The sequence below is a fragment of the Melanotaenia boesemani genome, chromosome 13, assembly GCF_017639745.1.
Source record: "Melanotaenia boesemani isolate fMelBoe1 chromosome 13, fMelBoe1.pri, whole genome shotgun sequence".
In the NCBI taxonomy this organism is placed as follows: Eukaryota; Metazoa; Chordata; class Actinopteri; order Atheriniformes; family Melanotaeniidae; genus Melanotaenia; species Melanotaenia boesemani.
Window position 1 is genome coordinate 27,161,786 of NC_055694.1, and position 27,630 is coordinate 27,189,415.

The 27,630-nt window shown below is 40.3% G+C and overlaps 1 protein-coding gene across 6 annotated transcripts in view; it reads left to right on the forward strand.

Annotated features, from left to right (window-relative positions):
• Nucleotides 1-389: 389 nt before the first annotated feature.
• Nucleotides 390-27,630, forward strand: part of tns2a (tensin 2a) — a 54,112-nt gene continuing 26,871 nt past the window's right edge. For 3 of the 6 annotated variants that reach the window (XM_042003798.1, XM_042003800.1, XM_042003801.1), the window contains exons 1-3: nt 390-1,060; nt 20,851-20,959; nt 21,217-21,254. In XM_042003798.1, the coding sequence (XP_041859732.1) occupies nt 932-1,060; nt 20,851-20,959; nt 21,217-21,254 (276 nt within the window). In that variant the 5' untranslated portion in view covers nt 390-931. Of the gene's footprint in view, nt 1,061-8,886; nt 9,029-20,850; nt 20,960-21,216; nt 21,255-27,630 lie in introns of those variants that run through there. The other 3 variants (XM_042003799.1, XM_042003803.1, XM_042003802.1) reach the window with 3 other exon arrangements.

Genomic DNA, 27,630 nt, shown 5'->3' on the forward strand with positions numbered 1-27,630 from the left:
AGGATGCATCTGTCATTCCCTCGTGCAACGTCTCAAATCCTTTGTTATACAGGTGTTGAGTCTGTAGTGAAAAAGGACTTTGTTTCACAAAATGCAACAGAGAGGCCACTGCATTGTAAACAAGGGAAAGCTCAGTTTGCCGAATGCTCAGTCCATTCTGAATCACTGGCTTGCGCAGCATCCTAACAGCTGCCATTGCTGTTGTGCCTTTCTTGGTTGTTTTCCACACAATACCAACAATGTGTTGCCTGGGCTAAGGAGTAACTGCCTGTATCTGGGAGCAGGAAACAGAGGGGAGCTGAGGAGGAGAGATGGGTGGGGGAGAGAACAGAGAGGTGACTGTATATGTAAGAGTGAGGCAACCGTGGCAGTCGGGGTAGAAGAGAGGAGGGAGAGACATGTTCTTGGGATGGGATGACTGAAGGAAGGCAGCAGAAGGAGAGAAAAAGAGAAGGAAGAAACACAGGAGAGTTTCACAGGATGGAAAGACGATAGAATGTTGTGTTTTAGTCTAGAGTAGAAGGATGTAGTGAGAAAGTAAAGAAAGTGAGCTTAAGAAAGTTTCTGTTTGTAGCTGAGCGTGGGAAACAAAGAGGGGCAGCGGGTGGAGGCACAGAAATGGGGAGTCCACATGTGACTGGAGCAGGGCTGAGTCAGATAGAGAGGTGTTTTTAAACTGAGGGTTTCAAAAGAAGCAGAGAAAGACAGAGTCCTTCCCTGTGTCCCTGCAGCACGGCTGAACAAGAGCCAGGAAAAGGGGAAGGGCCTCCGTCTCCTCCTCTCCAGCTGACAAAAACAGCTGCCCAGGAACCCAGGGCTGGAGCCTGTTTACAGGGATAAGGGGGTGAAGAAGAAGACACAGAGGGAAAGAGGAGGAGGAGAAAGGAGGACAGACAGCAGAAAGAGAGAATCCAGGACCCCATCCACCTTTATGGGTTGTGTCCTGAGCTTGGACTGGTGTGGGGAGGGAGAGGTGCAACCAGTGCCGGTGGTCAGGGGCTCGTCTCTGAAGAGAAGGAGTCTGGAGAGGAGTGAGAGTGGCAGGATGAGGCTGACAAAGGTGAGTGTGTCTGTGGTCTCCATGTGTGCATGTGATGAAACTGTAGATAAATGTCAGCAGGCGTGTTTACAGTATGCAGATGTGCACCATCTGGTTCAGATAGTGGGCATCACGTGCCACAGTCTTTGATCCAGACTACAATATCTGCACATGCAACAAAAGGATTGGTCCCCCAAGGACAGAATCTGATATCTTTAGAGTCCATTTTTCCTCTAGCACTACCTTCATGTTCTTATGCTATTGTTCTTATGCTGTTGCTGTTGTTGTTTTGTAATTTGGTCCAATTCGCAAGGTGAATTTGGTCATCTTTTTACATCTTAGTACAGTCTCATTAATGATTTCCAGCTTGTACATGCTCTGTTTATTTGTTTATTTAGTTATTGTTTTAATTAAAAAAACTATCAAAAACCTTAAGGGATTTTTCTGTCTTTTGTTTTTTATAAATAACAAATAGAAAAAGAGGAGACCATAATTGTGGCTTTAGTTTTAAATTAAAAGCTTTTTCTTTTTCTCCAGAATCTAGTTGACATTTAAAAGTGGAAGAGATACAACACATAATATTTTTGTAGCATGTTTTTCTCATGAGAACATGTAGTCTAGAGAAGTGAAAACATATACTTTACATCCCTTTTAGACGTTTAACCCCTCATAAGTTCAGTTCACACACACAATGCTGTCCATTGTTTACAAGTGATAAGCAAAAGTTCAGTATGATTTTATGTGATGTCAATATGGCATGTAGAAGTGGGCAGATTTGAGGACAGACAAACTAAATGTTTGTATTGGATTCCTAGAACAAGAAGAGAGTGTTTTCTTTGGCCTCCTGTAAAAAGACAATGTGGTTAATCATGGCATCTCCAAGCTGAGGCCACATCTGTAGAGCTAAAAAGGAGACTGTTGTGATGGCCTCAGTGCTGCTGAGGAGTTACCGTCATGTAAACAGAGGCAGGCAGGCTGGTTGGATGGAGGGATCTTAGTGTCTTTAGCAGAACATTGAGAACCTTGACCTCTGGCCATTAGTTTACATCATGTTGGAGCACTTGTGACTTTTTTTTTTTTTGTCCAAAAACTTTGTGTGCATTCTTGTAAGTGCGTGCATGCAGAAATCTATTTGGGCATGTTTTTAAAATGTGTGTGTGTGTGTGTGTGGGTGGGTGTGTGTGTGTGTGTGTGTGTGTGTGTGTGTGTGTGTGTATTTGTATGCTCAGTTCCTGTGGCTCTGCATCACATGCTGTGCAGCGTGGGAATGTGGAGATTTCTGGACTACGTCATGCTGCAGTGACTGACCCTGACTACAAGGGTGTGGGAACAAGTTAGATCCCAATTATCCTGGAGGAGTAGATGTTGTCTTATCTATATATGGTCTATTTTTAATGAACATGATTTTCATTTTTTGATGCTTTTCATGGACATGTGGGAGTGTTTAAGGGTTACTGCAGCTCATAACTGAGGACCTGACAAGAATATGATTAAGTCTTTAATACCTGTTTATTCTGGCATGAACCATGTGTATGAATTCCTAATACGACTCATGCCAACTATGTAGAAAAGAATAAAACTTTCAGTTCTCTGTGTAATAATATAAGAACTAATTTCATGTTGGTTACATGGGTTACATGGTCACATCGCACATAAATAGATTCCTCACATCGTGTGCATATTTGTGTTTGCAGGGCTGTGGCTCTAATTTTTGCCTCAGAAAGAAATGATTAAATGATTCTGAGTTTTAGTATTTTACAGCAAATTGCTGGATTCCTCTCTGCCTTCTTTCTTGCCCGTCATTAAACAACATTATATAGATGGATTGTGGATATAAACAGCTCCTTGCAGTCAGAGTCAATAGTTCACATGGTTTCCTTTTACAAATAAATAAAAAAGTAAGTAAGTAAGTAAGTAAGCCTTGGCTTGGTTCTGGTGAATGTTGCAGTAATTGGGCAGGACAAGTCATGGTGCAGAACAATGAAATGACCAACTTGGGTTTCATCCTTCCCTTGAAATAACTTTTATGATTGGTCTTTTGATTGGTCTTATTAAATAGATTATTTTGGCACAGAGAATGAAATCCTTGGCAGGCATGGCTGTAAACCTGCATTTAAATCACCCACATGCACAATGAAGTGTGACTATCATTAATGGACTCACATGCAAGTTAAACTTACTCTCTTTTGACTTCCTTTGAAAGGAAAATGAATGATTCCTTACTCATATATCTAAAGAGATGTCAGCTGTCAATTTCAGCATTTTGGTCTGGAGTAAAATCTTTCATCGTATTGAAGGAGTGACAATAACTTGACATTGAACTGAGTACTGATATTCATTCTTTTTAGTAAATTCTATTCTATTCTACAGTCATTTAGCAGATGCTTTTATCCAAAGCGACTTACATCTGAGAGTAAGAACAACACAAGTAAGCATTCAAACAAGATGGGACATCATAATTAAGTGGTAGTCAGACTGCTGTGAGTCCAACTGAACCCAGGTGCTGTCATGTAGTGCTGGAGGCAGTGCTTTGTTTGTTTGTTTGTTTTTTGTTTTATTTTTTTTTTTTTTTTTTTTGTTTGTTTGTTTGTTTTTTTTATTTTTTGTAAGTCCCATGTTTAAATACAAGATCAGTATTTCATCCCACAATATCATCTTGGACATAAGTGCATGTAGCTTATTCAGTACTGGGTTGAGCCAAAGAGCTGGACAAATCTTTCTAACTCATTCCGACGAGTAAAAGATTTAAGCTAAGTGTGGAAATGCTCCTTAAACAACTGAGTCTTTAGCTTGCTCTTAAAAGTGGATAAGGACTCAGTGGATCCAATAGAGTTTGGTAGATCATTCCACCACCATGGAACAACAGAGGAGAAGAGTCTAGCTACTGATTTTGCGCCACGTTGTGGTGGGAGCACTAGGCGTCTTTCATTGGCAGAGCGTCACTGTCAAGAGGGAGTGTAGCTCTGGATTAAGGAGTGAAGATAGACAGGAGCTGTTTGGGTTATTGTTTTGTAAGCCAGAAGCAGAGCTTTGAATTTGATGCGTGCTGCAACTGGAAGCCAGTGAAGAGCAATTAGCAGCGGAGTGACATGAGCTCTTTTGGGCTGGTTGAAGACCAGACATGCTGCTGCGTTCTGGATCATCTGCAGAGGTTTAAGTGAGCATGCAGGTAGGCCAGCCAGTAAGGAGTTGCAGTAGACAATGCGTTAAATGACCAGAGCCTGGACCAGGAGCTGTGCCGTGTGTTCAGTCAGGTAGGGTCTGATCCTCCTGATGTTGTAGAGAGCAAATCGGCAACATGGTCCGTAAAGGTCAGCTGGTTGTCTACCATGACACCAAGTTTCCTGATAGAAGACGTAGGCACAAGCGTGATAGAGTCAAGCTGCACACTTATCTTTGGCGGTAAGGAAGGACTGGATGGACAGACAATAAGCTCGGTCTTGGACAGATTTAGCTGAAGGTGGCGATCCTTCATCCATGCGGAGATATCAGCAAAGCATGCTGATATTCGCATTGAGACGGTTGTGTCATCAGGTGGGAAAGAAAGGAAAAGCTGAGTGTCATCTGCATAACAGTGGTAGGAGAAACCATGAGAGCTAATGACTGCACAGAGTGAGGAGGTGTATAGTGAAAAGAAAAGTGGGCCAAGCACTGAGCCCTGAGGCACCCCTGTTGTCAGCCCATGCGAATCTGGACATTCCCCCTCGCCAAGTTACTTTGAAGTGTTTTCCTGTGAAGTGGGACATAAACCATGAGAGAACAGATCCTGAGATGCTAAGCTCTGAGAGTGTGGAGAGGAGGTTCTGATAGTTAACCATGTCAAAGGCAGCCGACAGGTCCAGCAGTATAAGGACTGAGGATTGACCAGCGGATCTGGCAAGCCGTAGGGAATCAGTGACTGACAGGAGAGCAGTTTTAGTAGAGTGGCCTTGCCTATAACCAGACTGATATGGATCGAACAGGTTGTTGTCTTGGAGGAACTGTGAGACCTGTCTGAAGACGGCACGCTCTAGTAGTTTAGACATGAATGGAAGCAGTGAGACCGGCCGGTAGTTTTCAACCTGGACTGGGTTGAGTGTGGGTTTCTTAAGCAGCAGGGTAACCTGAGCTTGCTTGAAGGAAGAGGGAAAGACACCAGATTTAAGAGAGGAGTTGATAATATGGGTTACTGCAGTTTTGATTGTAGGTAAAATGCTCTGCAGGATATCAGAAGGGACAGGATCAAGAGGACAGGTCGTGGGTTTAGAGTTGGCTAGAAGTTTAGAGACTTTGTCCTCATTTAGAGAAAGAGCGGAGTGAGGCACCAGTAGCTGGTTTGGTTAGGTTGAGTTGGTCAGGCTCAGTGAATTGGTTACTAATAGTAGCGACCTTTTCATTGCAGATCTTGTTCTGATAAAAGGCTATCTGGGCAGCCTTTAGGCTAGATGTGAAAATTTCAAGATTTTGCCGGTACTCAGACAAGTCAGCATGCTCTTTTGATTTATTTTTTAGTTTCTGTTGTGTTACACATTGTTCCCAGTTTGAACCAACTTTCCAGCAACTACGATGGCCACAGTTTCTTGATTTTGTTCTTCTACCCAGGCAGTAAGTGAATGCTATCACACTAGCTTTGCTCTTTTTTGTGTGTTTATGACCATTGAAATATATAGAGACCTGGCATTGGGACAGCGGTTTTGTATGTATTTGTCTAGCTTCCCTGTAATTTCTCTGTTTGAGAAAGTTTAGATTGGCATTGAGCAACACAGAGGCCTTGAGCCACAGGCATTCACTACAAACACCCACCCAACAGAGGAAGGAACAGTGACTGGTTAGGGTTAAATATAGACACCTCCCATACCCTATATCCCTCAAAGAAGGGAGGAGAATAGAAAAGGAATAGATGCAGACCTCACAATCCTATGTGTTTGGGAAAACAAGGTAAATTCCTATTTAAACCCAGGCCCGGGGTTGCTGTCATAGACTGGATTCCTGCGGCTTGAAAACAAAGATCTGTCCCAAACTGAGCTGGATTTGAGGAACGCTTGTTGTTATGTGTAGTGGTCAGACAGATGAAAGCTGATCGAGGGAAAAAAGAAAGACACAAACCATTTCCTTCCCTCAGTAAGTCCCCAACAAATCCCAGCACCGCCCTGAAAAGAAACACCTCCCTGTAAACTATGCACGGAATATTTTCTTGTCTTACACACAAAAATGTTAAGCTTGGTGTTTGGGTAACGGAGAGGATTTTTATTGAACTCAACGGCACAGTAAATGTGAACACGTGCTGATTTGTATCCTCTGTATCCCACCCGCTCTTCCCACTGTTTTTATATTTTTCACTCTTTCAACAGCTGCACCTTATCAGCCTTTGGCTTAGTGCTGTCTTACACAATCTGTCATCAAGCTGCACATCCCCCTTTTCCAGCCTCCTTCTCCCCTCATTTCCTCTTGGCCTGGGTTCCTACTCTGTCCACCTCTTTCTCATTTAGGCTATTTCCAAGCATGGACCAAGTTCTTTCACTTCCTACGACTTTTGTCTTCTGGATCAACTGGACAAAACACACGTGGCATCCCCAGTAATATCTCCTGCAACATGAAGCAACTTGCATTGTGGCGCCATTTGTGGCTGTTTGCTGTGCAGAGGCTGTTTTATTTAACATTAAGCCCCCATGTTTGTGAACCCTTTAAGTCATTACTCTGTTTCATCCAAATCAACTGCATCCCTTTTTCCTCAACCCCACCTTTCCTCTAACATGACCCTCCCCCACCTTACCCACCAACTTAACCCCTCATTCCAATCCCAAGCACTGGCTTCCTGCCTCTCAAGGTCCCTCAATGCTTTGTTAGTCTACCTTTTTCACCCCACTGCTTTGCCTCACATTTTCTTCGTCCATTACACCTTCTCAAGCACCTACTCATTCATGCTAGAATTCAAAACAGAAAGAGATATAAAACCCACACAAATAATTAAATTCCTCCAGACTCTCTCAGTCTAACAGCCTTCCTTTTTTTCCTTTCATGAACAGGAAATTCTTGGAGTATGAGTAAAAGGAATGAACTCCATTATTGCACGTGCTTTATGGTGAATGTATCTTGGGGGTGGGTTACTCCACATGTCATGCCATAACTCACTGTCACATTCTACTCTAATATACTGTGTAGCCGTCATACCTGCACATCAGTCCAACACATATGGAAGTAACTAAGAGATTTAGGCAGCATACAGACACAATGCTGAGAGCATTAAAAGTCTAAGACTGGAGAATATTATGGGCTAACAATTTAAGACAGGGTACTTAAAAGGAATGCAAGTGTATGCATATGTGGGTATGGTGCAGTTGCAACCATAAGTGTGCACAGAATGCTGTTTTCTTATTTAGATTATACCAAGCCTGACTAAATCAGACAAACTTTGACTTTATATATGCGGTTTAAACATTGCATCTACGTTCACAGCATTTAAAACCTTCAAATTGGAAAGATTGTCCAAGAGGTCTGCATCAACGGTTGCATCTCTTCTGTATCACCACTAGGTGGTGCTGCTAACACAGTAGATGCTGCAGAGGGGCACCGTCATTGCAGGTGTGTTTTTTGTATGTAGGGGCTCCACTGAAAACATGTAAGTGCAGAAAGTACCAGGGAGATGTGAACAGAATTTTTGTGCAGTCATTCTTATTTAATAAGAACAGCACAGTGCAAAATAATTTAAAATTTTCTGTATATTTTGCTTCCAAAAAGCAAAGCTTTCTTTTAATATTTTGAAGGGGTCTCAAGTAGGAGTTCTCCAGGTGAACTTTTTGTTCACTCATTTTCAGTTTAGTCCTTTTTTTCAAGTTTAAAAAAACTCATAACTCAAGAGACAACCCAGTGTAGTGTCTTTATCTTCAGGCGGTTAAAATGGCTGTGGCTATTCCCTGTATTTCTTGAAAATGTATAATGAAATGAAGTGTGCCACAAAGCATTTGCATTGCATTGTGTTTATGTTGTTGAGAAACATAAACAGATATGAGAAGAAATTGATGAAAGGCTTACCTGTTGAGAATTTTTGTCTATACAATTATCAAGGTTTTATGGGTAAACACCAAAAGATCATGACTCTGTCGCTTGTAACTCCTTATCAATAACATAAGACTAGTAGAAGGAAAAGCAGTTTCTCATTATATACTAAAACAGTATGGTTATTAATTATAACACTCAGATTTTAAATTATTTAAAGACATTTAGAGCATGTTTGGTGTGTTTTCTATAAAGCCTACAGCAGGTTTATCCCTATTCATGTGCTTCTTGTTAACATAAACATGTCTGAGACATGTAATAATGGGGGTGTAAAAGCAGAGGAGGAAAAGAAGAGGTCCAGGTCTACATGTGCACATGACATGGGGCCTATAATCAAAACTCCTTACTATGTTTGTGTGCACTTTCCAACTTATTAATCCAGTGGTTGTAACAATCCTGTAATTATGTGATCATGAAATATTGGCTGTGGTTTGTAACATCTAAAATGAGGCACAAATTGCCCCAAAGTCAAGATTTTGACTAGAATTCATTGAAAAGTACACCAACATAATTTATTAGTCATAGCAGAGCGTTTTATAGACCATTAAATGTGGTTTGATTGGTGGATTTAAACACTGTAAACCTCCAGAAATATGAGAACGCAAAAGAATCCAAAACAATAATAATTTAAGATGTATTGACAACCTCCGTCATGTCCTCGGTTTCCATGGGAAAATAATAATGATAACTTCAACCAATCTGGAGTGAGTATCTTCACGCGCCCCTCCGGAAGCTGGCCAATCAGGGGGTTGAGGTTCCAGTAACAGTACTCCACACATGCTTTTAGCCGAACGTGGCTCCACCTCGCAGCTCCAGAGCTGAGTGAGGGTGGACCGGAGTAAAGAAAACAAGTTACCTCACACGGACGGCAGCAGGGTATGTCAGTGATGGCCTTCCTGGGAATGAGTGGCAGCGCGTAAAGCAGGGAACATGAGCAGCGGGAAGATGAGCAAGGTAAGACCGGGAAGTCTGTGAGTCATGGGGGTAAAGTTGGAGGGACTTGTCTTGACCAGACTGACTCGGCTATTGATCTCTGAGTTATTTAATAGTCGGTATTTTAAGTAAGTTTTAGATTACTGTGGGATGGAGAGTTTTCCTGCGCTTGCTTTGCGCACTTTTTAAAATAAGTTTGCGCGTGTAGCCTGCTGTAGGTTGGTTCTGTTGTAAGAAATCTCACTTAAATCTTACATACCATGGCTTTTCTTATGGGCGGCTCCCAAACGAGAAATTCTATGTGCTGTTCATTAAGTAATTTAATATGTGAGGGAACCAGATTATTTTTGTTATCTTTGTTGTCTGGGCAGTTTTTTTGGGAAAACAACGTGACTTTGTGCTGCTCTGTGTGAAGTTTCTGGATGTGTCGCACTTCATTAAACTGACATAAAATGTTCTGATGGGGGGTCATATGATGCGTTCAGCAGCCCCCGCAGCCCCGCCAGTTAGGTTTTGTCGTTTCTCACGAGCGCGTGTGCGCGTGCAACAGTTTTAAATGGATTAAATGGCCAGCAAACTTTTTTTTTTCTTTTTTTTTTTTTTTCTTTTTTCAACGTCAGAGCAGTATCCGCTTTAAACCACTTTAAAAGTTAGAAAGGAAACTCATTTTAATGTGTTTGGAAGTGTATTTGTTAACCATGAATCAGCAAAGTAAGTTGGGGATAACAAATAACTTTAAAATTTGTTTTCCATGAGCGCTGCCTGTGTTCCCAGTTGTGTCAACATAATGTAGCCAAGGACAACAGCTGGAAAGGCTACTTGGATCAGCTGCCTGACTTTCCCTTCTCTCCTTTCTCACCACTCATGACTTGTAAAACTGCCATTTCATAATTTGATGGAGAAGCAAAATCTGTAAATTGTATTTAATGTAATAAAAGACATGCGGGCATAGTTGAGATAAAGTAATTAAAAGCAGGCCCCATTACAGGATGAGCTGTGTGTTCACGTGAGTACAGTTTTCTCAGGAGCTAGTTGAGAAAGGATATGTTTCACATATTGATACAGTTGAAAAAATATATATATAAATATATATATATAAATAAAATCACAAATCCTCTGGACGTTACCAGGTTTTAAAATGGGGTAAATATGACCTTAGGATGGAGCATTCAGGTGTGTGTTAAGGGAATGCCAAGGAGGAAAGACAACAGCACTGATCTTAGAGAAGCAGTTGTTCTTGCCTATCAGTCTTAGAGAGTTTATAAAGCCATTTCTAAATCATTTGGAGTCCGTCATTCCACAGTGAGAGAGATTATTTACTAATGGAAAATATTCAATATTAGTGCCAATTTTCCCAGGAGTGGACGTCATAGCAAGTTTATCCCAAAGTCAGAGCCTGCAGGGCTCAGAGAAACTGCAAAAAAACTAAAGAGCTACATCTTAGACACTTCAGACCATAGTCAGCATGATAAATGTTAAAGATCATGGCAGTCTGGTTAGAAAAAGAGTGAACAAGTATGACTTGTTTTGAAGGGTTATTAGGAGAGAGTTTCATCTATCTAAACAGAACATGGCAATGCAGTTTAGGTCAGCAAAGCTGCATCTAAACAAACCACAAAACGAACAATGTCCTGTGGGCAGATAAGATCAAAGTGAAGATGTTTGTACCAGCTATCAAGCACCGTGGTGGAGGCCTGATGTTTTGAGTTTGATTAGCAGCCACAGAACCTGGACAAAGTTGCCGTCATTGATTGGAACATGAATTGCTTCATGTACCAAAGTATACCAGAGTCAAATGTGAGGCCATCTGAAGCTTGGCCAAACTGAGGTCATGCAATTAACAAAGACTGCAAACATTGCAGGAAATCTGCAACTAAAAAAATCAAGGTGCTGCAATGCGCCAGTCAAAGTCCGGACCTCAGTCTGATCACATTGTTGTGCTTGGTCCTGAAGAGAGCTGTTCATGAACAAATGACTGCAAAGGGGAATGAACTGGAGTGACAATGTAAAGAGAAATTAACCAAAATTCAAAACATCATACAGAAAAAAAATTCAAAATATTGATAATATATCTGGTTATATAAGCTACTAAATAATGGGATGGACCTTGTCTTTTACACATCGCTTCTGCATTTTTCACTTAATATATATTAATAAATAAAAACATAGCATAGTGTATCGTGTTGTTGTTAATTTCAGGTTGTATTTATGCAGTTATAAAACATGACAAGGGCCAGATCCTTCCATGTACAACATCAAAATTTAAAGAGGATATGATTTCTTTTCCACATGTGGCATGTGGGCCGATGATAAATGACAGGTTGCTTACGTCATACATCAATCAATTAGCGGTGGCTCCTGTCCTGTTTGAAGAAAGCAGCGCGGTTTAACAACAAGATAACATTGTCAAACCTCTCCAACCTTTCCTTTACTGTTATCAGCGTGGCCATTTTTCTCCTATCTGAGCCGCATTCGGTGCAGATGAGCGGATGTCAGCCTTCGTTTTGGAAAGAGGCTTGTGATGAAAAAGTTTATCTTTCTGGGAAAACCTGAAAGTTCTTCCCAAAAATTTTAAAAAGTGTGTCTTATTTTAGCCAGGCTGATAAGCTGCCACTCCGATGGACATGCTCAGTGACCAGTAATATAATACTATGGCTGTGCTCAGTGTACAGTAGGTATTCTATATTTGTAATTGCTGGGTGTAACTGAGAGGTTTGATGGCACATGATGGTTGTGTTTACTTTGGGACACCCTCTGTTCACTGCCAAGTCAAGAGGCTGAAACAGAGGCTGGTTCACATTCCCTTGTACCAGATGCAGTTTCACTGGACCCACAGTAGCAGCTATTCACTCCCCCCTCCTGCTCTAAGCAGCAAGGATGAAAATGATCTATTTTAATTGAACAAACACCGCAACAGCTTAAAATGTGTCAAACCAGGTCAGACTTGGCTCTAACTACAATCTTACACCTAATCATTACTTAATATCACCCCTAGATGATGTCATACACTTATTGAGGCCCCATCTCAGTACATGAGTAACACTTGAAGCATAACAGATGCTGTTTTTGCTAGTAAATATGAATAAGACCTTTCTGTATGTGTGCATGTGTATGTGTTTGTAGCAGGAGTCTTACTAGAGAACGGAAGTGTATCATGGCAGCATGCTGACCTCACCTCAGGAACAGGCAGTCTCTGTTCCCCGCATTTACTGTCCCACCCTTAGGATGCATGAAAGCACACACACATCAACTGACACATTTAATAACACACATGTCGGCCTTGATGCCAACAAATGATGCAGGAATCCAGATAGCGGTGGGAACTCTCAATAGATTTAAAGTACACAAGAAGTCACAAACACACTGGTGAATAACTGGGTGTGTTGATGTACAGAGAACAAGCAGCTGTAAGCAGCAGCTGGTACAAAATGGACAACTGTGGCCTGTTGTAGTTCTGCTCTGATGAACAGTAAAAATTGAGTTAATGTATTTCTACTGTCACTGAGGGTCTTTAAGGATTTTTTCCCTTGTTGCTACAGATTGATATTCTTTGTCAAAGTGAAAACCTGCTTTAAACTTACTCAGTTTGCACATCAGGTGCTGTAACACTAAGTACTGATGCAGTACTTAGTACTTTTTTTTGCCAGAGATTGTGGCCATTATTTTTGAGTTAGCAGCTCTAATAGCAAATTTATCCCACTTTCCCCATGGTAAAGAAATCTTTAAAAAATTCCTGGAATCAGGTGATCTGGACCCTGTGGAAATTAGTCAAAATAATGTCAAATTTAGGTCTGTTTATTGGTATGAGTAAAATATAATGATGAATTAGTTCCTTGTTGAATTGATCATGTTTATACAATAAATGTTTGACACGAGAGATGTAGCAAATGTGCCTAAAACTCCTCATCCCTTGCCTCTTACTGACCCTCTAAAAGCTTAATCCAAATTGGTAAAAGTATGTTTAGATTAAACAAAGCAGGGAAATATCTTGCAGCTGTGGGCTAAAAAGTGGCAGCTGAGGCTGTTATAATGAGATAAAGTGCATCATTCTGTCTGACTCAGGCTGAAAATTCCCTAAAAATGTGCTTTTAACTGCTTCTATTTAAAGTAGCACTACATAACTTTCCGACTTTAAAACTCTTCTGACACATTTTCATGGCACTCTGACATTTATTTTGTACATTTCTGAAGCTGCTGTTGCCCAGCATCATCCCAAGGCTGAGAAACCGAACTTCACAACTTCTTTTTGTTGTTGTTTTTGTCCTTCTTTTTGCATCACTTTACAGCAGCAGTTCATTTTATGGTCCCGTGTCAAATGCCAGTAACTGGATATCAACACACTGGCTATTTTGAACGCACACTGTGGCGGATTTAGCAAACAAACCTGAGAGGACATTTACAGAGGAAAAGGAAAGCAAAGAGAGAATGCTGAAAGAACATAAGATAAGACAAGAGTCAAAATCGGACTGACTTTTACTCACTGGAAAGTGTTCAGAGATTATACAGTATGTAAGATGGATGCCGAATCAAGGCCCATTGATTCTCCCTTACGTACGTAAATAGAGATATCAGTTTCAAACGTCATACGACGCTGTCCTCAAAATTTCAATGCGTCTTTTATGCTGCCATGGTGCTGAGCTCAGAGTTCACTCCTGCAATCCAACATTAGGTTCAGACACCGAATGGTGGTGGTAATGCACCACTATTAAGTTGTTTCCAACTCCCCAACATGCCCTAAACACTCGCATAGCCTTTCTTCAACTCCTACAGTTGAAATATCATGTCACACAATTTCTACAGTTGTTATCCTCATCATCATTCTTTTTTCTTTCTTCCTTGTCCTCTACTTCTTCTCTGGTTAGTTTCTTTCACTGATCACATGCCACCTATTCTGCTCAGCACTGCCCCCGCGATTTTTGGTAGTTTGCATGGACTAAATTACATGCTTAACTAGCGCAGGAGACAGACAAAGCTGTCCATCCGTCTGTGTATCCGTCTTTTGCGTCGAGCATGAATGGGCCTTTAGCTGTCGTTAGGAGACCTTCAGGGAGAAAATCTGCCAAAGTTCAATAGGGCTTTAACAAGGGAACTGTACATATTACAGTTTGCCACTGTGAGTTTTTCTGTTGTTCTGTTTTCTAGGCAAGATGGAGGTATCCTTCACAGAGAATAAAAAAATGCAATTACTTGTAGGGCAATTGGTCATCAATTAAAATGTGGAAATCATGACCACCCTAGTCGGAGCTCTTAATAAATGTCAGTTAAAACCACCCACATTTCCATTGGTGGTTCACATAATAGACTGTGAAACACATGCCCCTTCTGTTAGTCATAAAAACCAAAGGGACTCTGCTCAGTCTGAAACTAATGATCCAAAGATCTAAAGACAGATCCCACTATATTGTTACAATCAGAGTCTTTCTAGAAGCAGTAAGAGGGTTTCCCCTCAGGCCTCTGACCATCTGCAGCTAAAGCTGAGCTTACAGTTATCAGTCCTGGAGTCAGCTCCCACACAATGCCCATCACTGTCGTAATATCAAGACTATTTTTAGAAGTAGGGCCGAAAGAGTTTCCAGCAATCTGTGGGTGTGTGTCCTCAAAGGCTTAGCTGTTTTTGTGTATTTGTTTTTACATTTGTAGGACTGTGTATGAATCTCTTGTGTATGTGTCCAACCACTCCCTCATTGAATCCAGCTACTGTTCTGTGTCAGCTGGCAGAGGGGCAGCGAGGAAAGAGAGGGCGGCGGCGGTGGTGGTGGGGGGGTGCTTAGAAAGCTTGTCTTTGACTCCTGATTCCTTTTTCTGCCAGAAGGCTAAAAATATTAGAAAAAGGACGTTGTTGTGTGCAGCAGATGTTGTAGGAGGGACGGAGGGATGGAGGGGGTGGTGGTGGGGGGGTCTGTCCGGGAGAACACGGGGACGGGAAGAGGAAAGGGGACGGCTGTCTGTTTTCAGTGGCTGTCTGCAGGGATACACGTCTGCACGTGAGTCAGTGTCTGTTTGTGAGTTTGAGGGTAAAGTTTTTCTACTTGAAGTCTCAGGTAGTTGTTTACAACTTGTGTCACTTTTGTGGAAAATTGGGCAGGCCTCAGCTGGTGGATGCTTTGCAGGAAACGCAGTCACATGTTATGTGGTTGTGAAATTTTGTCCATCACTTCTACAATTATAGAGGGATTCAGCATGGTCAAAACATGCACATGCACAATTCAATTAATCTAATTAATTTGAAGGTAAAAATTAATTTATAGCTTATTATTTGTTGCAGCTGTTTACAGGCAGCTGCAGCGATCTCACCATTAACAGCTTCTTTAATAGCCCAGAGTACTAAACATTAAATTCCACATGTTTTACCAGAGGAAGATGTTTTTTATCCATTACAGTGGTGACAGTAATTACTATCCTGAGGACTGACTCTGCATTACAGGTTGTTTTTAGTGCTCATGCATTCAGACTCTACCAGCTGTTTTCTGTAGAAATCTTCCACAAAGCTGTAAACCTCCTTCACTCTGGTTTCCACTGCTGGACCACCAAGTTGAGCTGAGTATTTCAGTAGAACAGATTTTAAACTCAGTTAGCATATAATATGTACTCTTTAATTCAGTTGTTAATGTGCTATTTTCCTCTTGATACCTTGGCATATAATGAAATCGTCTGGACTTTTTTTTTTTTTTTATAATAATTACACAAATAAATCTTAAAACTTAATATTATATAAATGAAAACACTGAAATTGGTCTATAATTGAATTGTACCCAATCTCATGAGAAAAAGTGTAATAGTAACTTTTAGAAATATGTTGGTTTACATAATTGTTCACGTGATGCAGAGATTATACCTCTGTTTTCCTTTGTGATGTTGTTGACACAAGACTTCTATCTAAAAATGTTGACATGAAAGTTTTGCTCCATATAAACAACTTTTGACACAGATGATTTGGCAAAAAAAGATCTTGTAGATGTGTGTAGAGGCATTGATTTCATTGGAGAATATAGACATTGGTTTTTACTTTGTAAATTGTAAGGATTTGATATTCAAAAACAACAAAAATGTACGGTTACAGTTACAAAAGCAAACTTATTTTGGAGTAAATAGTGCACCATTCATGGTTTGGCAGCTATGTTGCCATCTCAGAGAATTTCTCTATTTTTGGCACTACTTGGGCACCACTGTGTTTTGTATTTTGTGATAAATATATCTGTTACATGTTTTCTAGGCTGCCAAAGTTGTTCCAACTGCAGATTTACAAACTGATAACAAAAGGTTCAATCGCTCCAGGTTTGTAGGCATTGTGCTTTACCTAATGACACTAAGTTTACTGAAATGACCACAACAAAGGTGGCTGAACACTGAGCGTTACTCATCTAATTGGCAGATAATGTAGCCAAGTTGTTGACAGAGCTTTACCTTCCCTTCAGTTATTCAGTTACTCATAGTAAGGCTGGATTTATACTTGCGCGGCATCTGCATCACTGCCGTAGGTGCTGCGTAGCTCCACGGAGGCCCGACTCACACCCCGCTACGCATACAGCTACGCAGAAGTACTCGCTTATGATTGGTCAGTTTGGGATTACGAGTTTCCGGATTTCTGGATCTTCTCACGGAATTCGTGTAGTAGCCAGCATTTTTAAAAACAACACCCAGTGGATCAAGTTGATGAGAGCCGGATGTCTTTGTTTTCTTCTACAAGCTAAAGTCACTGAATCGTACTGGACTCCATTGTTGTTTTAAAACAGAAATACTTACAGGAACTGAAATGAATCATCAAAAGAACTCAGACCTGGTGAGTTTACTGGCCGATACCACCTCTGCTGCCACCTTCAGATTAGGAGGAGAAACTGCAACACAACACCAAAACAACACAAACCCTCTACACTCGAGTCAGCTATGCTGTAACCGACCACATGCAGATGCCTCGCTAGTATAAATCCAGAATGAGTAATTGAAATTTTATTTGGTTAATTTAAATTTTAACATTTTTGTAATGAGAGATAACTTGATAACATATACATACAATAGTTAACTGAATGTAGTCCCTTTTTAGCTAATGCTTTTTAACTTTAGCTAGTTTTTTCATCTTGCTAATGCTACTTCTTTTCTGACCTTTCTGTTCTTTACATATGGAACAGTTGTTCTATAGTCTTTGTACAAGTAGAAAAATGCATCCACTACTAACACCTGATAAATGATTCCAGCTGAAAATCTAAACTAGCTTTAGCCTAATCAAAGTAGTCAGACAGAAAGAGATGCTAGAACCTGATAAAAGAGCAGTAAAGTCCTGGTCTGAACAGTGAAGCCATGAAGATTATTAACAATAATCACAGCTGACAAAACTACTTCACCCTTTTGGCCTTTTACTTGCTGGTCTGGAGCATTTGGTGAGTGTGCAGATGTTTTCTGTTGCACTTGAAGGGCTGGGATTGAAAAACATGTTTTCTCTTTCAAATGAACCTTGGGATTAAGCTGTTTTCTCAGCTGCCATTTGCAGCTTTCAAGAAGAAATTTTGAACCTCTAAAAGTTAACATTAAGCTGAGTCTAGTTTTTGCCTGAAACATAATTTGTATTTGTCCTTTTTCATTTTAATACACGGTTTTTGTAGGTACACGGTACACTGTAGGGGACCTCAACCCAAAGGACTCAATATTGCCAAAGCACACCATTTGCTGTCAGCTTTATGATTTATAGAGTGGTTTCACCTCCGCCAGTTTCACCCTCCAGTCCCCTTAAATGAACCAGTATGGAGCAACTTTACAACACCTTATAGAGCAATGAGTGGCAAGAGTTGTGTATCACAATCTGACCATGATTGCATGTGGTTGGATTATATAGTGGTCTTGATTGTGTTTGAAGGAGGAAGAATACTGCCAGCCTCTCCAGTATGTGTTTATCTCACAGCCCACATCACCACTGTGGCTTAGCCGACAGTAACTGGTTGCTTTTTTAAACACATCGCTGGCCCCATGAGTATACCAGTGCATGTGTGTGACAATGATTGCATACTATAGACTGAAACAAATACAAAAATAACTTTATAAGGAATTTTGATGTCCTTTATTGTCAGGAGCTCCATAAGTAACATGACTTGTTGGGGGGGGATTAAGTGTAGATGAGGACAACTGAGCGAGGATTGTGGGAGCGTATATTCTCGCGTATTTGCAAAGCTAAGGTTAAAATTTCTCAATTCATTTATTTTTTTCTGCCTGTTCAGAATTTGCTTTGGTGAACTGTGTCAGTCTGTGTTGATGTAAGTCAGGAGGGATTGTAGTACGGCCCCCGAAGTTCTTAAATTAAATTATAAAAACCTTGTATATAAACTAAATCATGCCTAGCTACTTCTCTGTGGAACACTGGAGAATCCAAAGAAAAATCTGGGTTCAATGCTAAATTTCTTGCTGCTCCATATTAATTACCAAATCATTAGTTCACAACTTGATGTGTGAAAGTCATATTTGCTATTGTACAGATCAGCCCTGTTTGATGGTACAGAAGACAAAAGTCTTTGTGAGAATAAAGGGCAACAGACAGGTGCTGCACACAGAAGTATATTAAATGTACAAGTGCTCTTGCATTTTGTGAAACTGTAGGAAAACAATGAATTTGTGAAATATCCAAGTATGCAATACAAAGGTGCTCTTGATGTACCAACTAGAGTACAGATTTTATATTAAATGAAGTGTCACAAAACATTTCCATTGGTGGCACTTTCTGTATGTCTTTAACATCAATCTGCACTAATATGTCTCATTTTGTTGATGCTGTAGTATACTTATTGAAGGACCCATGAGTGTTGGGGGTACTCTCCTACAGCCTTGAGAATATTAAATAGGGTTGTGTTTCACATTCAGCTCTGTGTTCCTGACCACAAGCTCATAACAGGCAGTCACAAACATCACTCAATAAAGTTGTAGAGATTACTCAGCTGTTTTGGTAGATAACGGTGAGGGTTTTAAAAGAAAAAAGATGGGGAACCTCTGAATCAGACCACCAGCTGCTAGTGCTAACTCCACTCATGGCCGACTTGCTTGCTGCTTTTGACGTCAATGCATAATCCAGTATGAAAGCCAGAAGAGGTGCAGGGGAAGTCAGTGGAAAGTTAGTTAAGAATAGGTTATTTCAAAGTTGTTAATACATTATGAATCTTAAAATCTATTTTCCTCTGCTCTAGTCAATTACATAAGATAGTTTGATTGGTCATGGGAAAAGTCAGTGGAGCTCAAAGCTTAAAGGTAGGAAAGGAGTGCCAAATCAAAGCTTCATTAAAACAGGATCAAGATAAGAAAACATGAAGCTTTAATGACGATTTGTTTGTTATCGTGAATGACAGTCGACAATTCTTACATGGACTGTACTTATATAGCTCTTTTCAAGTCACATGTTGACGACTCAAAGCGCTTTACATGTCACATTCGCCCATTCACACACACACTCATACTGCTACTCATGTAGCCAGGGGAAGCCTGGAATCGATCCACCAACTTTCCAGTAAATAGACTAAGTCTAGTTTTTGCTTGAAACATAATTTTTATTCTAAGAATGAGTCTTATAAGATTTGAAATGCTCAACTTTCATTAGTAAAGAGAGGAACATCAATTACCCAGACCCACCATATTACATAACTGGTAACATCCCCTGAACCACCCACTCAGTACATCTCCACCATCCAGGGTGCTGTGGTCAAACTTGCACTTGCACAGGATCAGGCGAGCAACCGCTGACTACAGCTGGCAGAGCGTGATGCCAGGCAGGCAGCTGTCCAAACACAGTCCAATCCCAGAACACCGTCAGAAAGGCAGGATAATGGAAAAAGTGTGCAAACAGCCTCTTTCTGTTTTTACCATAAAGGAAAAGCACACAGACAGAATAAAAAGTTTAACATGTAAATCTTATAAAGCGATGGACACGGAGTAGCAGAGTGATAACTTTCTTATGTATAGTTGTTTTGTGGTGGTCATGTGTGCTGTCTGGTAAAAGAATAGTCTCAAATCCTACACTTTTGACTGGATACCTGCCCGTCTCTAGCATGACAGTGCACATTGTTTGTTCTCATATCCCCCCACCTATATCTTTCTCTCTTCTATTATATATCTTTGCACTGTAGCCTGTGGTCATTAGTGTTCTCATGTTCAAAGTGTTCAGAGTCACATCAAGCCCTGTCACCTATGGGTCTGATCCCGTGTTGGGAAAGGAAGAGGCACTGGGTGGGAATAACTACCACACATACTGCTGTACATTCAACTAAGCGCACACACATAAAATGTGAACATCAGACAAAACGGTGCTGAATTTCTTGTGCAGTTGCCTTGTCTGGCTTTCTTAACTTAATTTTTTTATCATTCACAAATCTACACATGCACACACACACACACACACTGGATTATAAAAGGGTATGGGTGGGAACCTTAAGGATTATTACTGGAAGACAGTTACACAACCAGAATAGAGGTTCAAAAGGCAAAGAGAGTAGAGAATGGATGTATCTGCTGTACACATGCAGTACATTCAGAGACACACACAACTATACACTCAGGTCAAGCATACAAATGGGTTAAGGCTGATAATTCTAAGCTCCTGTCATGATTACAGTCCTCATGATCACTCAGGCATTTCCTTATTTCTTTGTTTCTGTCTTTGTTTTTATCTTGGAAGGAATGAGAGCAGTCAAATTACTCAGAAGGCATTACACATTTGCTTAGTCAAACTCTGGGATCAAGGTCAAACAGTGATCTCAGTCAAACAGAGATTTCAGGGTTTCTGAGAGCAGGTAGTTTAAAGGCTGCACTATCAACAGCAGTATCAAATGTATAACTTGGTTGTCAAACTTCTCTGTGTGTTGTGTGTTTGTAAGCAGGCAGGGAAAGGAGAGCCACACGTCTTCAAGGAGAAGACTTTCAAGAAGAGACGGCAGTGCAGTGTGTGTCGGCAGAGCGTCGACAACGTGGGCTCATTCTGCAGAGGTATGTCGAAGTGTTGACAGCTCAGTTCCCTAAATGACCTAAGAGAATATGTCGGCTAATCAGTGTAAACACTGCCCAGAGGATGCAGGGACCGGTTACAGGGAGTCATGTCGTAAAGATGCAACAGAAGCAGACAGATTTTGTTCATTTTAAAATATGTTTGCATGTTGATATAAATAAGTGGATTCTGCACCTTTTACAATACTAATTTATACATTTTTTTCACTTGTCTCCCTCTGGACTCGTGTTTCCTTCAGTATGCAAAACAGCCGCCCACAGGAAGTGCGAGGCCAAGGTAAGCATCATCGTCAGGGAGGCTCAGCTGAGATATAAAAACGTTGTGAAGCATGTGGTTTATTTATATTTTTGGGGAGTTACTAAGTAATTTTGTGCCACTCAAATTAACACATGAAACAACCATAAATTTCATATTCTATTAATTTAATTTAATTTATATATTTTGTTAAGATGTTAATATATATTTATATCTACTGTATATAAACAAAAAGAAAACTGTAGAAGTGAAAACATGATTTTTTCTCAGCAAATACTGGTAATATTTATTCAATTAGTTTGCATTGTGACTATAACTAGCTGCAGATTGCATATGAAGTCATCTCCTTGACAACAACCATAATCCCACTGATTCATTGTTAAAGCCAAAGCCAAAGAAAGATGTGAGTGCACTGGACTTGGATGAACATGTAAATGCTCCTCTGGGTTGCTAAGCAGATTGTTTTGATAGCCTTATCGAGTTGAAGTGTGAAACAACACATGATAGTGGCTCTGTGAGGGAAGACATCTTAAGATTTTTGTCAGTAAAAAGGCTGTTCAGTTGCATTCCTCAGAACAGGCTGCAAGCATTGCTCGAATCCCACACTGCTGCCTCTATGAAAGAGTCATTGATGGAGGGATGGTATAATGAATAAACAGAGGGATGAAGAGGGGGAGAATGCCAGCCATGGCCAAAGTGACGAAGGGGGAGGTAGAAGTAGGGAACCTTGGCAGGCAGGAGAAAGCCAAAGGCGAAGGCATGTGGCAAAGACAAGTCTCATGCCTGTAGCATCCCTCTGTGCTCTGACTTTTATCTGATGAGACAAGTGTCTTGAAGATGAGTTTAAAGATCAAAGGATGGCTTTGAAACTACACAAACAAGAAAAAAGTCAAATAATGCCTTTGAGTTCAGCTTGTGTTACATGTCCTAAACTAGCATGCAGTTTAAAACTTAAGTGCCTCATAATACAACAATAAGTTAAGCTTTTTTCACATCAGACATCTGGTCTTATCATTTTCACATAACTTTTATCTGGAATGAAAACAGCTTTACAGAGGTTGATGAGGAGGTCAGTACCACTCTAAAACCTGGTACAAACTCGAAGCTATATCTGATTAGCTTATTTTAGCATCAAAGCTAGAAACGAAATTACAGCACAGTGTTGTCCAAAGAGAAAACCACAGTTCATTTTTTCTCTTTTCTTCTGTTTTCTTTGTAGTCTCACAAGAAAAAAAAAAGGTTTTATTTGGTTACCTTTAAAACAGGAAAATGTTGTCACCTCCCAACAGTCAGGCTGTTTTTATTCCAAAATAAGCTAACAAGCTGGAAATTCACATTAGTACAAGCATAAAGCTGGAACGGTTTTTAAGTTAACTACCAAATGTAACTTGGTTGTGTCTTAAGGTTTGTTTTTATTAACTTTGGACATAGAGTACATTGTTTTTTAATAAATTTTCATAGACAAAAGAAGCAAAGTGTTAACATTCTAAGTGTTAAAATGACATTTCCTAAACTTCAGTAGATATTATGAAACTCATTTAGAAACAAAGTCATGAAAAACGATTTGTCTTTTTATAGAAATTGTGGATAAACTTAATTCATCGTAAAGATTTCAGTGAGGAAGAGCAGGATGTTGTATGGGAATCGTCTGATGTGTGGTTGATGACTAGGAGTTAAACAGCGATATCCATCACTGCTACCCAGGAAGGGAGAGGTCAGATAAGGCAGGGTGTGGAGGTCTGGTTGTTGTGTCCATCTTAGCTGTTATCTAACCTTATATGTTGGGGGAGTTCAGGGGATCATAGGAAGGGATGGCATCAGTCTCTGAAAATGTAAATCATTAAACTGGGTTTTAGCAGTGTTATAACTTCAAGGTGTTTTTTGCATTTGAGTCAGATTTTTAAGTTTTTGTGCTTGAATCAACCACATCTACCCTCTTTAACGAAGAGTATCTACTGTGTCTGTCATCTGTAAGCCATCCTTTTCTCACCACATCTCCATCTGGCTGGTGTTGCTGTAAGCTTGGTGACAAATCATCTCTATACCATACTTTGAATATCCTGTTAGTACATCCACTCTATTTCTGTGGAAAAACCCAACCCCCTCCCAAACACACACACATTTCGTAAACTTCTTTCCCAGGATTGTTGGCGGTAATAGGTAGTCAGTTTTCTTTTCCCTGTCCCCTGTCAGTCTGTTCCTTAATCTCTGCCCACAAGGCCAACTGCCTCCAGCTGGCTCATCTCTGTGCTATTAAAAAACACAGACTCTCTCACAGAGACCAACAAAAGGCCATAAACAGTTTTATTTCAGCATGTTTTCTCTCAGAGAATAGTTTCCCCTGTATCTTTGATCCCAAGTGGAAAATTTAGTCCACTGGGAACTCGTGGGGGGTGGTAGGAAGAGTGGCTGGGACCCAGTAGCAGAGATGGAGAGGAGGCTGAGTGAGGAAGGACACAGATATGAGGAGGAGGGAAAGCAAGGAACAGTGGGAGGAGGAAGGATTAAAATTTGCAAAATGCAGCCCGTAACGAGTTGACTGGCCTGTCTAATTAGGCAAGAAGAGGCATTTCCGCTGGTTAGGGGGAGGGGGGTACGCACTCCACGATGGGATGTTTGAGTATCTGCTCAGCTTACAGTCTAACTCTTACCACCACTAATACACAATGACACAGGAGATCAGATGTGCTGATAGACTGGTCTACAGATCATAAGACTTGAAATGTTATTGGTTATATGATGGACATTTAGATTGACCGATGGGCTGATAAAAGCCAAAATAATTTATTTAATTTAAAAGAGTTGTGATTTATTCCTCTTCATTAGGCAGAAGTTGTTTGCAGGATGAATAATCAGACAGCTGAAGATTAACAACTAAGAACTTGTGCATGACTAAGAATCAAACCTGAAACTCTCACATAGAAGCCAAACATGTGGCTGTACACCTACATTCACCAAAAAATGACTATATAGACATTTAATCTTTTATTGCAGCAGTTGTTGGAGAATACATTAGTTACTTATGTTCTTACTCTACTAAAGAATGATTGTTACAGTCAGTGATTATACATGTGAAATCCCACACAAAACACATATCTGATAAACTTTCTTTAACATGAACACATCTCGACTGAATATAAGAAACTGGGAAAAAACACATAATATTGGGATGTGTTTTAAAAGTCAATCCTGACATCTTGGTTCAGCTTTTGTCTGTCATGTAGAGACAAATCACCGGCCAGTAAGCTGACTGTGGGGTTTAATGTCTTGTCCAAAGATATTTGCATATATAAACTGGTGAAGTTGGGGATCAAACCAGCAATCTTCCAAATGAAATACAACCATATTACCTCCTGAGCTACATCCACCCCAAAACCCATCACTTATTTAAAAAAAAATAATAATACAGAGCATAAGTCAGAAAAGAGAAAGAGATTTAATCTCTCCAGGTCATGGAAAAAAGTTTGAATGATAAGCCATCTTGCAGATGGCTTATGTTGGCAGTGCTGAGCCGTGTATCGCAGTAATTACAATCCCTGCTTTCCCTCAGCGTATGGAGAGTCCTCCTCGTTTGTCGTTGTCAGTTCTCTTATCCACTGAACATGACAAAATACACAAAACTAAGCTCTGTGTTCTGTACACTGCTGGCTCTTCTCTTCAAAAGAAGAGGATGTAAAATCAAGTACAGATAGAGTGGAAGTTGGGGAGGATGCAGTGGTGGGCAGAGCAACATAACCCAGCTGATGTTTCTCTAACATAAAACCCTTTCATCAGGACAGTTATACTTACAGTCACGCTCCCTAGGCTCTGTATTTTTTTTTTGTAAAGAAAACACCAGACAAAAAATATATCAGAGATTAAAGTACTTTTAAAATCTTCTTTCTTTTCTATTATGTATTCAAACTTCCCTTCCTTTCTAAGTTTGCTCCAGAGTGACTCTTACCATGCTCTAAGATCAGATGGTAGAGAAAGTGGACAATAGTCCTGTGTTTTCCCAACATGCAGTTTTAACATCGCAACTGACCCCAACATCCCTTTTACTCTACAGACTTCCTGTCAAACTGGAATCTCTTAGTCAAATCTTCATAGGAATATGTCAGTCATTGCTATAAAAACAAAACCACTGCTGCCTTGTAGTCAAGGGCTTTAAGGCTTACAAGACAGCATGTATGTATCCATATAATTCATTCCAACAATGTCCTGTAAGCAGCTTTCCTAATTGTTTCAGTAGGTTGTTTTGGGGGGAATCACAGTCATTTTTGTGGCCATTAGCCCAGACCTCTGGTTTCCCTCCCACCAACCCAGCACTTCACCAAATACTTGTGTAGTCTGCGTGACTCATTCAGAGTAACAAGATGCAAATGTAACGTTTAGCATTACAAGGACCATGACTGTCTCTTCTGACTAAAAGAGACCCCACTTTATCACAGACAGCCCTGGTAATTGCTGAGATAGGCTGGCGTGTTTTGAGTTTAAGCCGTGTGTGCACATCTGTGTGTGTGTTTGTGTGTGTATCCAGCACAGGCTATGCAAGTGAAGGAACAAGTGAGTGAGCAGTGTTGATGAGAGTTAAAACCATAAGCATGACAGCTAACTTAGCCAAGTTGGGTCTAAGCCAATTCACTGTGTGTGTGTGTGTATATGGGTGGGTGGGTGGTTGCATGTGTGTGTGCATGTGTACAAGCGGGAACATAAGCTGCACTAATTGGCCAGTGGGTTTGAGCTGTCCTGAGTCAAACATTTACTGGACACACTGGATTTTATTTTCAGCAGTCTAGCTCCCACCTACTGATAAAGATCTTTCCAATTTATTTTTTTTTACTAACTTTCTTTCCCTTGTGTGTGAATAATGTGGTATTCCTGTCTCTCTGGGTTTCTGCTCTGTTCCTTATATGCATCTCATCAGGCCTCAATGGGATGAAACAAAAAAAGAAAAGAAATCACAGGGAGAGAATAAAGACTTGGACCACAGTGACGTCTTGTTTGTGAGCTGTGGTATACTACAAAATGAAACGGGCCCTACAGCAGCTGTTGACAATGCTTGTCTGAAAAATCCAAATGCTATTCTGTGCATCATGTAAACACTGCTGAAAATATAGAAAGAGGAGGGAACTTTGTGAGTGTGCCCACTCATCAGCGGGATGATTGACAGAGATGCAGCTTCACCACAAAGAATAGACATGGAGGCAGCGAGAGAAGCTCTGGGATAATGGCCCCGTATCAGCTGGGTTACAGGAGATTTCTTTGCTGATGACTCCCAGGCTCATCATGAACCGAGTCTTCCTGCTTTGTTTATTTGTTCCTGTTTATTTTTATTTGGGTTCAGACTTTCAGAGCTTGTTTGGCTTTGGAGGAAGAAGAAAATGGTTGGATGAGAATCCCATGGTGTGTTTGTGATTTGGCTTTGAGCGTGCACCTTCCATACCCAAGCACCATCTGTACATTCATATTAGTATTTTCCAAACAGTGTAGTGGAGCCACCCCTTAATGTTTTCCAAAATATCCAAAATTTCATATGTTTTTCAGAGATTTTGCGTAATTGTTTTATAAGCTTTCTGAGTTTTTCAAAGTTTTTCTTTAAATGTTGGCTGTTTTACTAATTTTAATTCCAGACATTTTACCTGAACATTTTCAGAGTTCTGTATTTTTCTTTCTTTTTGTTTGCAAATTTAACCTATCCTAATCAGGCATAAAAAAGGGACCTAACCCAAGAGATGAACCACGGTGTGTCGACACATAATGGACAACTTAGCAACGAGCCAATTCTTCAGGCACTTTTACATCAGCAGCCTGTTGCTAAGAAACTTTTCTTGAGTTGTAGAAACACAAATGCTAAACATGGCAGAGCTGGACTGGAATAAAATAGTATTTTTTTTTCCAACAAGGTGATTAGAAAAAAAGAAAATCCATCTACTGAAAAAACCTCATCAGGTTGGCTGGCTTTCAAGAAGTAACTCTATAGGAAGGGAAACAGAGAGAAAAGACTGAGTTGTGTCAAATTAATTAAGAACTGGACTAAAAATAGGTGAAAAACTACACTGATAGAGTTACAAATCCTTCCCAGAGCCCAGACCTCAGCATTATCAAAGCAGTAAAGGATCATCTTGAAAAAAGAAAGCCAGCATCTAAAGAAGAAACAGCTTGACTTTCAACCCATTTAGAATTGCATGAATCCACTTTTTGCCTTTAACTGTATTCATATTTATATTTGCTCATGTTTCAATACAATGCTGCTCCTGTTTCCTGTTTTCCTGGCACTAAAAGGTGTCTCAAGACTCTTGAACAGTATTATAATTGTTGTGGCCGAAACCCTTAACTCTATAGCAGGGAATTTCATCCCTCTTGATCATAAAACTCCACCACAGGGAGCCATGTGACCCCCAATTTCGTCAGCCTC